General features: G+C 44.8%; 1 protein-coding gene across 7 annotated transcripts in view; it reads right to left on the bottom strand.

The window, feature by feature from the left end:
• LOC118504716 (cadherin-87A) overlaps positions 1-13,744 on the bottom strand; it is a 132,474-nt gene that overhangs the window by 33,047 nt on the left and 85,683 nt on the right. For all 7 annotated transcript variants that reach the window (XM_036039554.1, XM_036039553.1, XM_036039556.1 and 4 more), the window contains 2 exons: positions 11,304-11,509; positions 957-1,100 (listed from right to left, as the gene is read on the bottom strand). In XM_036039554.1, the coding sequence (XP_035895447.1) occupies positions 957-1,100; positions 11,304-11,509 (350 nt within the window). The remainder of the gene's footprint in view (positions 1-956; positions 1,101-11,303; positions 11,510-13,744) is intronic.

The following is a 13,744-nucleotide window of genomic DNA, read 5'->3' as shown; positions in this document are numbered from 1 at the left end:
GTATCTGTGGTTAGCTTCACGAACTAACGAGTTCACGGAAAAGCTGCTGCTGTTGCTGCTGTTGGGAGGGTTTTTTTATCACACCCACCAACCGAAACTAACGCGAAAGTTACGATGATAGGATGGAAACATGGGCAAAGTGATGGATGGATACCAGCAATCGCTAGTGCAAGGGCAGGGAAGAAATAAATAAACTCCCCATGGTAACATAACACGTGCCGGGAGCACAAAACTTACTGATTTACCAAAGGTTCAGTCGGATGAACTGTCGGATGAAATTGGAAATGACTTATCTAGCACTTTGCACCTGATTCGTTAACAATTTTTAAGCTATATGGTCAGGGGTTCAGTAAAGTAAATAAGAACAGATGCGCCCTGATTGTGGACGGTTTTGTAAGGCCATTTGGCGAAAACTACAATTATGACGGAACTAATCATCGAAAACTATCAAACAAGGGGTGTTTTTCACCGTCAAAAATGTTAGTTACATTTTCCTACTCAATTTGTTTGCTTTGGATTTTTTATTGTTTGATTTATTTAATATTTTATTTATTTATGCAATCATTTAGTTGTTAATTTTTTTAAGTATTTATTTATTTACTTATTTATTATATTTTATTTTTATATACATTAAAATTCATTTTTTTTTCATTGTATTCATTCATTGTATATATTTTTAAATTCATTTGGTAGTTGATTAATAAATTTATGAATGTTTATAATTTGTAGATAAACATTAAATAAAGCACACAAGAAAATAAAATAAATAAGTTCTTGGTCTGATGAGGGTAATGAGTAATATTTCAAGAATCCTCTACATACTTACTAAAAATACGATAATTTATCCACAGATAACTAGAATAAACTCTACTCCCAACACAACCTATCACGTTACGTACCTACAGCTGTAGAAAAGCGGAAGCGAAGCCTTACCGGTAATCAATAGCAGTACTTACATGCTGAAACTCGGGCGGATTATCATTCTCGTCCAGCACGATGATAGTGATCGGAACGTTGACGATGTTGTCATTCTCGGACTCGATGCCGGTCGCACTAACCCGATCCCGTATCGACACGGAAAAGGACAGTGTATCCTGCGCCTGAAACAAACGATACAACAGAGGGAAAAGGAAATCAAAAAAAGATCGACAGAACAAACAAACCAAGCAACGAAAGCAGGGCTTGAAAAATGTAGCTTATAATAACAGCACCATTATCGGGTTGACTCCGTATCTTTAGCTCCGGCGGTGGAACAAACGGGCTCCGGTGTACGATTGTGTTGTTTACTTCCCTTTTTCTTGCTACAGCCAGCGATGCAGTATGGTGAATTTTTCCGAACCCCACCCAACCCACGTCGAGCGTCAATCGGAAGCATCGATCGACTTTCGGGGGGTCCTTTTGTTCAACCGGCTGTGCTGTGCTGTGTGAAACGGATATTGTTTTTACTTCCGTTTGATGTGATGTGTTTGTCGATTGAGTATTTATTTATGTTCCGAACCGACCGAATTTCGAATATCTGGCCCGACTGCCTTCGGTTGTCTCGCTCGATTCTGCCTTCCGGCCGACCGACCGACCGCGGGCTGATCCATTGACCGAAGCATTAAATCGGAGGGGACAGGTACAATTGTACGGTAAGCAAATAGACAAAAACGTACTCTTACGCCCCGAAAACATGGGCCCCAACGTCCATCCAATCGATCCTTGCGAGAAAAGCAAGGTATAGTGCTCCTGTGATGGGGAGGAAGAGCGACGGTGAAGAAGAAACCCTGAACGGTACACAAAGTTTGATTTTTTTTCTCCACCCACCAAAACGCATACAAATAAAAATTGTAGAAGATGCAAAAAGAATGAATAATTTTGTTTATGCAGAATGTATATTTTTGGTCGGTATGGACAATGTTAACCCCCCCCCCCCCCCCCAACCAAAAATGCGCCAAGAGAAGGGACGCAAATACGCGTCACACGAGCCGCGCTTTTTTCTTCTTCATTTTCCACTCATAATATATCCACGGTGCGATTGTGTGCGTTGATTTCTGCCTTTATCAACATTTATATCGCTCACCACCTCGCACTCCAATCAGCAGCACAGGTGCTCAGCATAGCAAATAGAAAACCTGTATCATTATTGTGCCGCATCAAACGGCCGACATTTTGGGACACAGCGATGATCAAAAGCCAACCACCGACCACTGTTGTACAGTCCGCTAGAATCGATTGCTGTCTCGATGTTTCGCTGTGTTTTTCATGACACACACACACGGACGGACGGCCAGGAATAATCATACTGTATGCATTGAATGTGAAGGCCAACGGTGAAAAAAAACCCAACACCACACACGAGGAAGGAAATTTCATCTACGAAATGGAATAGATGCTAACGCACTGGAAGCTGCATGATATTGCTTCGGGCGAATGCATTTGCGAAAGTGCAATTGAATTTTTGGTTTGGCCAGGATAAAAAATCAGACACAGGAATCACCGGCCAAAACAAAAAAACAAGCTCGACTTTTCCCCGGCATATTGCAATCTGCATTTTTGGCGTGGCCTTATTAAGTTTTTGTGCGTGTTTACTTGCTCACGCACGGGCATCAGCGGCATTCCGAGCTTCAAAACCGGATACTGACTTGCAGCTCGGCGCTGCTATCATTGATCGTGACAACAGTAACAAACGGTCAGAGCAAGCGCCAGAAAAAAACACGGTTAACTCCCAACACAGACACAGCTGATGCTTCATGGCCGTTGCTTCACCGTGCATGGCACCATCATCATCATCAAATGGAACTAGAAAACCTGTTCACTGGAAGTAAAGCAACAACACACGCAAGCATAGAAAAAAAGGAGAAAAAACCTGAATCCCATTCATAACATTCCAGCTTTCCCATTGGTTTCCCACTATTTTTTTTTCGTTTGCGCTGATTCTAGCGAAAGGATAAAAATCATTCGGGCTAATATCAGCACCGAAAGGTGTCTACATCCCCCGGCGTGGCGTGACAAGCAACCTGCGGTTCGTTCGTACAGACTGCTGGCGAACTGGTCGCCACCAATACAGCAGGGAAAACGCTATGGCGCGATGTTGAGCATCGCTATGAAGTTAAATAAATTTATCCTTTCCAATATTGAATTTTCAATCGACGTCCGTGCCGCCCGGCACGTCAGTCTCGTTGACCTTCGCGCAAGCATTAGGTTCTACGGGCAGCCACCAAAAGGAAAGGCAAACCATTCTAGCTCGCCTTCTCGAGCTTCTCTCATTGATCGGTTTTTTTTTCCAGCAGAAGAAAAATTATCCCATCGAAATTCGAAATTTCGATTTTGGCACTACAACGAAATTTGACATTTTTATATGTACTTTTCTCCCGTTTTATCCTCTGGCGAATGGCGAGGGGGTAACAACCGTACCGTTAGATGGAGCAGCCGGCCATAACTTAATTACCTGTAAGTGTGTGTATGTGTCTGTGAGTATGTGTACACCCAATCACTCGATTATGTTCATACTTTTGCCAATGCCAGGACGATGCAGTGACAGAGTTCGGACATACAGCCACTCAGCCTCGACTCGACCAGCAACCCCCCCCCCCCCCCCCCACTCCCACCTCCGAAAGCATCAACCATTCAACCATTTAATCAATTTTATAAACTTACACATCACACGAAACGCCAACCGAAGTTCGACGTGTTCAACGTACCAGCGAAATCTTGTCTGCCCGGAGCCTGGGCAAGGACATCGAAGGGCAGCACAGACCCGCGACACACAGACGAGCCGAAGGAAAATAGAACATGTGAAGATATTTCGCCGGTGTCGGTGGTGCCACCCGACTACCGTGTGCTGCCGCGTCGTATGGCAACAGACACACACCGGTAAGCGAAAGTGCCTTGCAACCCATTTTTTTGCTGCTGCTATAGTAGCGAGACACGCTCGCTCGCTCGTTTGCTCTCTGTGTTGAGTTGTCGATATTAATTTTATTTTCCAATTTATTGATCCTTTTTCTTTCCCAGAACCGCCCGAAATCGAATTCGGCCATGCCATTGAACTGTTTTTTCGGTGTGTTCGGTGTGTGTGTGTGTGTGTGTGTGTGTGAAGCACCATTTGGTTCTGCCAGTTTGATCCTTCAGGATGCTTTTTCCATCTCCACCAGCCCGAAAAAGGGTAGGTTCACCCCCTTCCAGAAAGATTATGGACGTGTGGTACTAAGATACTACCCTCGCATCTGTGCTTAAGGGGTTGAGCTGTGCTTTTTTTGTTGTTTCGCCCCGATTCACACTGAACCATCTCTTTAACCCCAAACGATCCGATCCGAGAGGGCTTCGATGGTAAGGAGCAGACGTACGATTCAAGGTACGCCTGGAATGGAACGAAGTAGTAGCATTCCTACGGTCGGAAGAAGCATTACCACGTAAATCTCGTGCTCATCCTGCTTTGGATCACACTGGATGCTTCCGGAAACACCACACACACTGGATCAACGGTTGATTTTATTTGTTCTCCCATTTTTCTCATGGTAACTGGCTGTGTTTGCCTACCAGTAACCCCACCTATACACCATGCATGCATGCATGATCGCATTGTTTCTTCCGAAAATGGAGCTACCCGGAGGCCATTTGTGTAGCTCCTAATCCAGAAGCAGTACGGATTAGCAATTGTTTGAGGGTTGGTAACGGAACCATTTTGTTTGCTTTCCGGGAAAACAAAAACCCAGGCAAGTGTTTCAGAACATAGCAGCGGTTTATTAAGTGTGTATTAGTTGTAAGTTGTTAAACTTGATTGAGCCGATACAAGATAAAATCAAATTAAACTTAGAATAAATTAAATGATTTAAGTTAAGAGCAGTATTATGGTGAAGGAATTGATACAGAGGTAAGCAAAAGTTATCTCAAGAAATTGGGGCTGTCAATTGGCAAACGTTATAGCGAAACCGGTCTTCACACGGCAGGTCTGAGGAACAAAAGCTATTCAGACCGCCTTCAATTACGTAGGACTGGCTATCCAGAGTGACGGGTAAAACGAAGTCACAGGAAGCTAGAAATGGCAGGCCGAGCAATGTTGAGGTTGTATTGAATTTAAAGAAATATCTATCGTGACGCACGAAGCAGAGACTGTATAGAACATTTATAGTTCCAGTACTCACATACACTTCTGAGGCATGGAGTCTCACCATCATGCAGGGAAATAGACTAGCAAGGCTTCGGTAAGCTAGTGTCATATCATGAGAATGGCATCAAACGACTCAGCTTGTAAAATTCTTCTAAGCCATCTGTCCACATGACCAGAGAAGACATAAAATTAAGATGGAATAATGGCGTTGATGTGTCTGCGCCTTGTAGCACTTAATAAGTAAGTAAGTAATCAAGAGTTCCAAAATCTGGACTCTTCACAATGTAATTATGTTCTCAGAACAGATCGAGAGATTAAGCAGTCTCTTGGAGTATTTAGACTTATTTAAACTTCTTAAATTGTGTTTTCTTGTAGTTGTTTCCATTTTTCTGCATTACATTGAATGGCCTTCAAAACCAAACTAAACATTCATAACGAAAGCATAAGCTTCAACCCATGATTGATAACAGCTCCGTTGCTTGAGATTTTAAATTCGTTACATGCTCCCTGTCTCTGTCAAGCATGTACATTCCCGATGTGCACGTGCACAGCTCAACAGGAGCAACCGCTGCGCATTCTATGCCGATTAATGGAATCCCGTAAAGCAAAACCCAGAATGCTGAATGCCCCATTCGCTTCGATCGTTCCCGACCGGTAATGGACCAAACGCTTTAACCTCAGCGTCTTTGCCGACGGATCGTGCTCGGGCGTATTTTGGGGAAATATTTCCCGAGATGGAATTCCGTTCCCGGTGGACGAGATTCCGCGCGCGCTTCGGTTGCGCCGAGGCAAACATTCCAAATGGGTTTTGCACATCACCAGCAAGCTGTTTTTTTTTTGCTGTTGATTCTTCCCATTGTTTCTATCGCAGCAGCACGCGCTCCATTGTTTCTCGGAACCACCGACAGGAGATCTCTTTTTTTTCGCCTGTTTCTATTTGCCCGGTTGCTTAGTCCGATCTATACAGCAACACCGAGCTGGCGCGTAAAATGCACTTCACGAAGATTATCGCCAAGAGGGCTTGGCATTGTGAGCATCCCGAACTCACCGAGCCCCTTCGAAACAAAGTAAAACGTTCAATAAACGGAACGGAACATTGGGCTGCCATCAGAGAGGGTGAGTTTGGTCTTCTTGTTTTTTCCTCGGCCATTTTGAAGCTTTCATTTGCCATTGTTTTGGCACGATGCGTAGCCAGTTTTGCAACAGCTCCAGCACTCGGAGCTGGGGGTGAAAAAACCCTCCGCAAACCCAACAAGAAGGAAAAATGGTTCTTACGACCGTACAGCACCAAACGGCTCACTCCATTAGGGAATCAAATAGGAAAAAAAGGAACAAGAGCGAACCTAGGGTCGAGATAGTATGGGAGCAATTATTTAGAGCTGATCCGTGTCCCGTGTGGTTCTCGGCTGCGGGCTGAGTGATGCTGTGTACAGTCGGCACTAGGATGGCTAGGAGCGGTATCTTTGCTGTGGCCAATCGAACGGTAGGAATCCGTGTACAAGGTTGAAGGATTAACACTGGACCAGCAAATGGTTTCTGGTCGACAAATTGTTATCCTGCTTGTTATTCGTGGTAAAGCAATTAGATGGTTCGCTTGTGGAGATGATTGGGGCGAGAATGCAGCTAATGGATACAGTGAGAACTGCTTAGAACGGTGGGATATGCTAAACGATCAGCTTATATAGTCGCTTCTTCTTGGAAGTGTATTCAAATTGACCAAATCATAGGCAATGACATATCTTCGGTAATCCTTTCAAGCATCTCCAAACCAAACAAAGGGGAATAAAAATCTGGTCTTAAAAAGATTTATAGCTTCGGTTTCCAAATTCATTCCCCGTCATATGGGACGTATTCATTCTCCAAATGGAAATTTAATTTGAATATTGCATCAAACGCAAAAAACCACCCTATATTACTCAATTCAACAAATCGATTTGCCGCCGTAAACCATGCATGCAAGCAACGGTTCAATGATTCCGCTTACCGGTCAAAAACTACGGTCAAGAAAACACTTTCGCATCCGGATTGTGCGGTCTGCCACGGAATCCTCAATTCTCTTTCTTCGTAAAACTTTCCAAATCTCCATCACCCTTCCCAAGCTGAAGCATCCTATCTCGAATAACCTCCAGCACGAGCTCACTTCAATGGATTCCTAATTTGCACCCCACCGGAATACCACGAACCTTCCGGTGCGCTTCGAAAAAACACATCCGTCCCATTCTTCGCCGGCATACGTACTATTTGCTCTTGGGCGTACCCTTTCGGGAGCTGATGCTTACATTGACCCACCGAGCCGATCCTTTTGCCCAGCCCAGCATCAGCCCGGCATGTGCGGAAGGAGCCGAAAATTAGCATATAGATCAAGCGTCAAACGAAACTGGTAAATGCACTTCCGTTTCTCATTTTCTCCCGTGCCGGTTGGTTTTTGGCCTGGCCTGGCAGATTTCCCAACCGGTACGGAACGGTGGATGAGCGTGCCCGAAACCGCAGCAGAAGCCGGACACGAACAGTTGAGCAATTGAGGTAAGCATTGAGTGAATTTAAATCATCTGTGCTGGAGGGTATTGGCCGACACACACACACACACACACACACTAGGATGGCACGGACCGCAGCATCAAGTGCTGCCACACCTTTTGTATCCTTCCGGTTCAATCAAACGTTCAAACTTTGCCGACAATTGAATTTTCTTGATACGCCACAGAACGTATGACTGCTACGTGCTGTGTAAAGAACTTGGAGCCCATTTGAAGGGCGTACCTTATTTTGTAACTTTATCGTTCGATTTATGGTAATTTTTAAAAGCACTTTTAAAGCACAGCAGGGAGAAAATTAACCTCCAACATTGACTCGAAACAAATCGAGCGAAGAAAGGTACAGAAATTATAACAAATAAACTGCACAGACCTAACCGGGGAAAGTTGTTGGAAGCAAAATGGCTCCCTTTCTTCGGTAAAATTGTTTATTAAATGTGGCTTATGGCATGCAAATGTATGTATTGTGTGCAAGAAACATTTAACTCGAACCCATCCCCCGTTCGTGAAGCTTATTTCTCACACACCCATTATCTCGTAACCGAACTATGCAACCAATCTTTCGAAACCGATGTTTATGCACCTGTGCACCAGTGCATGCAGCGTCTAATTGCTGCCCTTTATGTGTACGGGTTTGCCCGTACCGGGTAACTAACATTCCCCGGCACCCCTAACGATCCCGCATACCGGCATCGTTCGGCTGCAATTTATTATGAATATTTCATGCATTATTGTTTGTGCTCGGTGGTACGGTACGCATTATGCATATTCCTAAAATCTTGTCCATGCTATTATTTTAGCACTGCCGTTGAGTTTGCTTCTTGCCGGGTGTGTACATACCCAGGCCGCATAACTACTCTACACGCACGAACAAAATGCCTTCGGCGTTTAATGAAGATGCCGATCGTAGTAGTCAACTGTCTGTTTGTTCTTAGACCATCTCTCTCTTGCTCTTTCACTCTCTCTCTTTCTCTCTCTCCAGAAGAAGCACACTTTCTAAACTGCACCTATACCGTTATAACCATTTAGAGTGACGTTTCCCTGGAAACAGCAATCTTACATCAGCCTCACATCGCAATACACCACAACGCAACAAGACATCCGACACAAATGGCTACTGCCGATGGACTGTCGGACGAGAAGTTCCCGGAATTATAAACCAGGCCCGGACCGGTCAAACATTCCTGGAATGTGTTCATTACCATTGCAACCTCCGGAGAGCTCTGTACAGCAGCTTCCGCGACAGTAAATACACCAGGCACGTGGAATACATCAGCTGTCATTTTAATCATTGTCCGATGAAATGTACCGGGGTTTCTAGGAAGTTTTTAAACGCTACCAAGAATCATATGGGCCACCCTAGACCACACATTGCAACGAAGCTTGAAGCCACCAAGTAGCGTTTCGCAGAAAGTGAGCCCATCCAGAACATTATTATTTCACGTGCACTAGCGTGTCAGGACGGATAAAAAATGGTTTATGATCTTCGAACCAAAACAACCCGGGGGGGAAAAAACGACCAACGTCTAAATCCGATTTGATCACTCTATACCCAAGCGTCCCCTAGGGGAAGATGGATCTAAGGTTGGCATTTAGGAACGGTTTACGTAAGCGTCTCGTATTTAGCGCCGGAGAAAAGAATACGCAATCGCCCGGTCGGCGAAAGATTGTGCGGATTTCTGCTTAGGTACGCCCGAGCGCGCCCAACTACGCGCCAGACCAGGGCATCGGACACTGTTTCGGTGTGGCTGACGTGTGGCTTTCATAAGGATTACAGTTTATTGTCAATCTGATAGCTCTTATCGCCTGCCACCGCTCCTTACCTACCATCAGCCTACCGAAACGGCAAATCAGAGTTTATCGAGCCGGGTCTGTGCCGATTTGTTTGAAGTCGGGCATTACGTTTAGCCCGAGTCGTAATTAATGAACCATTTTGAATTCATAAAATATCCTGCGGCCGATTCCTACGGTTCCAAACCCCGGTCCTGCCTTGCTGCACCCCTAGCCGAGTTTACCGTGGGCGTATGCCGAGCGTGAAGTAGGAAGTCTGGTAAGCTTTGAATTAGTTCTTTTCACTGTTGGTGAGACCTCGCCTGCGTCCTGACGGTGTTTCTGTGTCTGCGTGTGTGTGCTGGACACAGAATAGCGCGCTAAAGAGAGAAAAGCTTCGGAAGGATTCGTTCCACTCAACAGGGCACAATTGAATCGTAAATTACATTCCACCTCGAACGTCCCCGCGCCTCATCGGGTTGTACATGGGCGACCTTCGCAAATCCTTCCACACTAGAAGGTCGTCGTCCTCGTCGTCGTCGTTCGGTTTGCTACCGTTTTGTCGCCGGCCCTACCCCATACGGCCCCATCGGAATCCAGCCAGGCATCGTTGAAGATTTTCTCCGAGTGACTTTTCTTACGCCCATTCTTGTGCCCCGGTGGCTGTTGCTCTTTGCAAGGTCAGGTTGCCTTTCTGCCACACTGTCGTCGTGTCGATTCTAAAGGAGAAGCGATTCTAACGCATCGGTGCCGGAAGTGTAAGCCTATCTACGTATGCACAGCAAACAATACCGGAAGGAACGTAAAGCTCCCAAAGGGAAGTAAAGATGCCCATACACCGACACACAAACAAAATGGCCTCGGGGAAGATATGAACATGTTTTAGCAGCAGTAATCTCCAGTTGTCGTTGGTGAAACCCTTTCGATTGTGTGCTAGCGACGCAGCAAGGGCGCACATTCTAGCATGCAGTCGGCGGCCAGTTTCCACAATATAATTACCATTATCATTGTTATCTCACTGACAGTCTCCTGTGAACGGGTGGCTAATGTTTTTGTGCAAATGAAGTTGGCATTGAAAGCTGGAAACTGTACAGGACTTCCTGCTTCCATGTTGGCTGGCTAGGAAATGCCTGAGACCATTCGTTACTTTACATTTGTTATGGAAAAAGAATCGTTTGACTTACTGTTGGGGTTTTTTTTTTTCAAGTAAGGTAAGGCCCTTTTTTTCTTAAAATTAAATTTATTCTGATTCCTATTACTTACTATTTTCTCAAATTAAATAGTAAGTAAATCGTTCGCACTCAACAAAAGCAGTAAACAGACAGCCGCTGATGCTGCATTAATCGGCACAATGTGTTGATTACTACTGGAGCGGTAGTGAATCAGCAAACCTTCAATACATCATTCGCAAACAAGCCACGACGAACGACCACGGACCAGCTTCTCTTATCACAGCTGACAAACGACAAGACTAACGGCGCCTTCAATTTATCCGTCTCGCATAGTTCCAGGCAAAATCAACCACTCATATTGTTATCACCCACCAGAAGCCCAGGACACCAGAAGCCCAGCACACCAGCATCCAGGACGTCCGATGCATGTGTGTGGGTTGACATATGTTTGCATCATTTTCACAGCAAACGGAGTGTTCTTAGTGGCGTATCCTTAGCCAGTGCGAAGGGACAAGATTGTCTACCGGAGGGAAGGTAGGAAGCTGCACGGAAGATTTATCTCTTTAGCCATTAGCTAACCGGTGGCGTTCGTTGTCATGTTTGCCATTCGGTACACACTTGCATCTTGCACCATCTCCTGGAAGCTCAACCAACGCACACAAGTAACCTTAAGGGGGTTGCACGCGTTCTATCGAACGTTCGACAATTTATGAGTAATACTTTGCGACGCTGACTTACCTCACGATCGAGTTCCTTGATCACCTGCACATCGCCCGAGATCGGATCGGCGATGAAGTTATCCGAACCGATCAAACCGAACGAAACGTTACCGCCCTCGGGGTCGTACCCTTCGAGCCTGTACACGACCGTCCCGACCGGCGTTTGCTCGGACAGGGCGAGATTGTTCATGTCCTGGGTGAATACCGGCGGCAAGTTGCAGTGACCTGGGGAGAGAGAGCGAGAGGGGAAAGGGAAACCCGGAATTAACACGTGTTTTATATCCCATTTTGTTCTTAAACGATTTATAGCTTCGTGAGTGGAAGCTTTTGGAGGTGTCGTAATTCATATATGCAGATAATATACAGCTTAGAAGGAAACGATGGCTATTAAAAGAAGTTATTATATTTTAAGAATTAAGAGATCAGTATTAAGGCGTTTTTAAAGCTTTTACCCATGAAGTGTGATAAAATATGTATATTAAAGCTGGTCAAGACAAGTCTTCGTACTTAAAGTAAAGAAAGAGCTCCACACTGCTTCATCAAACATCCAGCACAAGGAAAAAACTTGCTCATACTTTACAATCACCCTTCAAAATTTCCATCCCACCACCAAAACGAAACAAAAAACACCCCGCCATTCTGCGAAACTTTTTACGGTGCAACATTTTTGGTTCAACATTCTCCATAAAAGTGCTTTTTCATCATTAGGCCCGGCCTGCCGGTTCACATGTGAGAGAAAACAATTTTTCCCTTGCTTTCGCCTTCATTTTAACACTGATGTGAGTACAACCGCAACCGGGTTGCCGTACCGAAAACCTCGCGGTACTTCATTTTTGTTTCTTTATCGGCATGTAATGGAAAAATAAATTGAAAAACTAAAACTTTTATGCAGAACACTGTTTCGGTTGCGACCGACCGAGGCGACCATAAATGCGACAACCGGCTGCGATGGTGTTGCAGCCCGCGAGTTTACGGGAATGCAAAATGGTGTGTTTCAAGTTCGAGACGTTCGAGAGAGAGAAAAAAACTCTACCGTTACGCTTATCCTTCTTATCCACCACGGAGGGAAAAACCTTTTTTTATTACACCAATTTTCGTCCAGATGCTCTTTGCTGGTTTGAAGCTGGTTTGGTGTGGCTTCTTCGCTGGCTCAAGTCCGATAAAGCCCGAGTGCAGCATTGGGACGGCGTTCTGCGCTGAATGCAGATAGCATTACACCCAATCCACCACTACAGCGAAAATCTTGAACCTGTCCAATGTGTAGACAGAACAAAAATACCGGAACCGAATCCTGGATGCTGGTCCCGCACACCGGTCCCGCACTCATAAACGAAAAGGTTGAATGCAAAGCAAGGCTGGCAGATAAACGTGGCCATGTACCGCAAGCAAATAAGAAGAAAAAAAGCACACGAACCCATTTCCGCATCAAAGCAATAGCCACCATGTAAGGAGAAACTTTTGCTCAAGGTCTTGCAACTTTTTCATCTTACCCAAGGTAAGGAGGCAAGTATCTTGCAAGAGAACAAGAGTGCCGATTGGACAAAGTCAAAGGTAGCCAGCCAGGTCGTGATAGTTTGTGGGCGTTCGTTCATTAGAATGAGCCTGATACGGCCCAACCTCCCGATCGACCGGGTCGTTAGTACCAGAAGCCATAATTTTACCAACCAGCTCGAGAAGATCTTCGTAGCCTCGTAAGCAGCCCGGCTTGGTCAAAAGGTGAGGTGAATCTGAGTTCTGTGAAAGGTTGTTTGTGTAATGTTTACGGTACGAGGGACGGTGACGGTTTACCGTCACGATTGATAACATGTCTTCCAAGCTTCTCGAGTGCTGTGTCTCAAAGTAGCTCGCCAAGCTATCAACACACAACCGAACCAGTAGCTTTGAAGTGATGGAAATATGTCACAGAAAGTGCTCTTGCACAAACAAGCTTTACATCCGGGACGATCGATTTCGTGTTTGAAGGCATTGGAATGCATCGGGATTGTGTGATTGGTGAATGAATCGCTTCGAGAGCTTTTAATGATGTTGACTCATAATGTTGTTGAGTTCTCGATAAGAAAGTAAAATCGATGAAAGTTATTGCAAAACTCATCAAGAATAAAATAAATATGAAGAAATTTCGGTTTTGAAGTCTGAAGATATGGTGAGGCTCATTTTGTACTCGATAGAAGCTTGAAGCAAATCCAATGCGCGTTCCTTAATTCGATACGAAGGATTGATTTTTATATTACTTCTAGACAGAGTTTGGAGACTCTTAACTTTAAAGTCGATGAAGGATTAGAACAAGATTTCCCTTATTAAGATATTCTTGAACAAACCGGAGCTAAAACAGCTAAATCAAAGCCTGAATACCTTAAAAAAACCTTACAAAAACTCCGTTTTTCAGCACGAAATCCTCCACTTCCTTTCAAAAGGCAACATCTGTTCATGTACGATTCGAAAACAGCAAACAATTCCCAG

The sequence above is a fragment of the Anopheles stephensi genome, chromosome 2, assembly GCF_013141755.1.
Source record: "Anopheles stephensi strain Indian chromosome 2, UCI_ANSTEP_V1.0, whole genome shotgun sequence".
Lineage (NCBI taxonomy): Eukaryota > Metazoa > Arthropoda > Insecta > Diptera > Culicidae > Anopheles > Anopheles stephensi.
The sequence above is the reverse complement of the archived record's forward strand: the minus strand, read 5'-3'. Positions and strand labels throughout refer to the sequence as shown.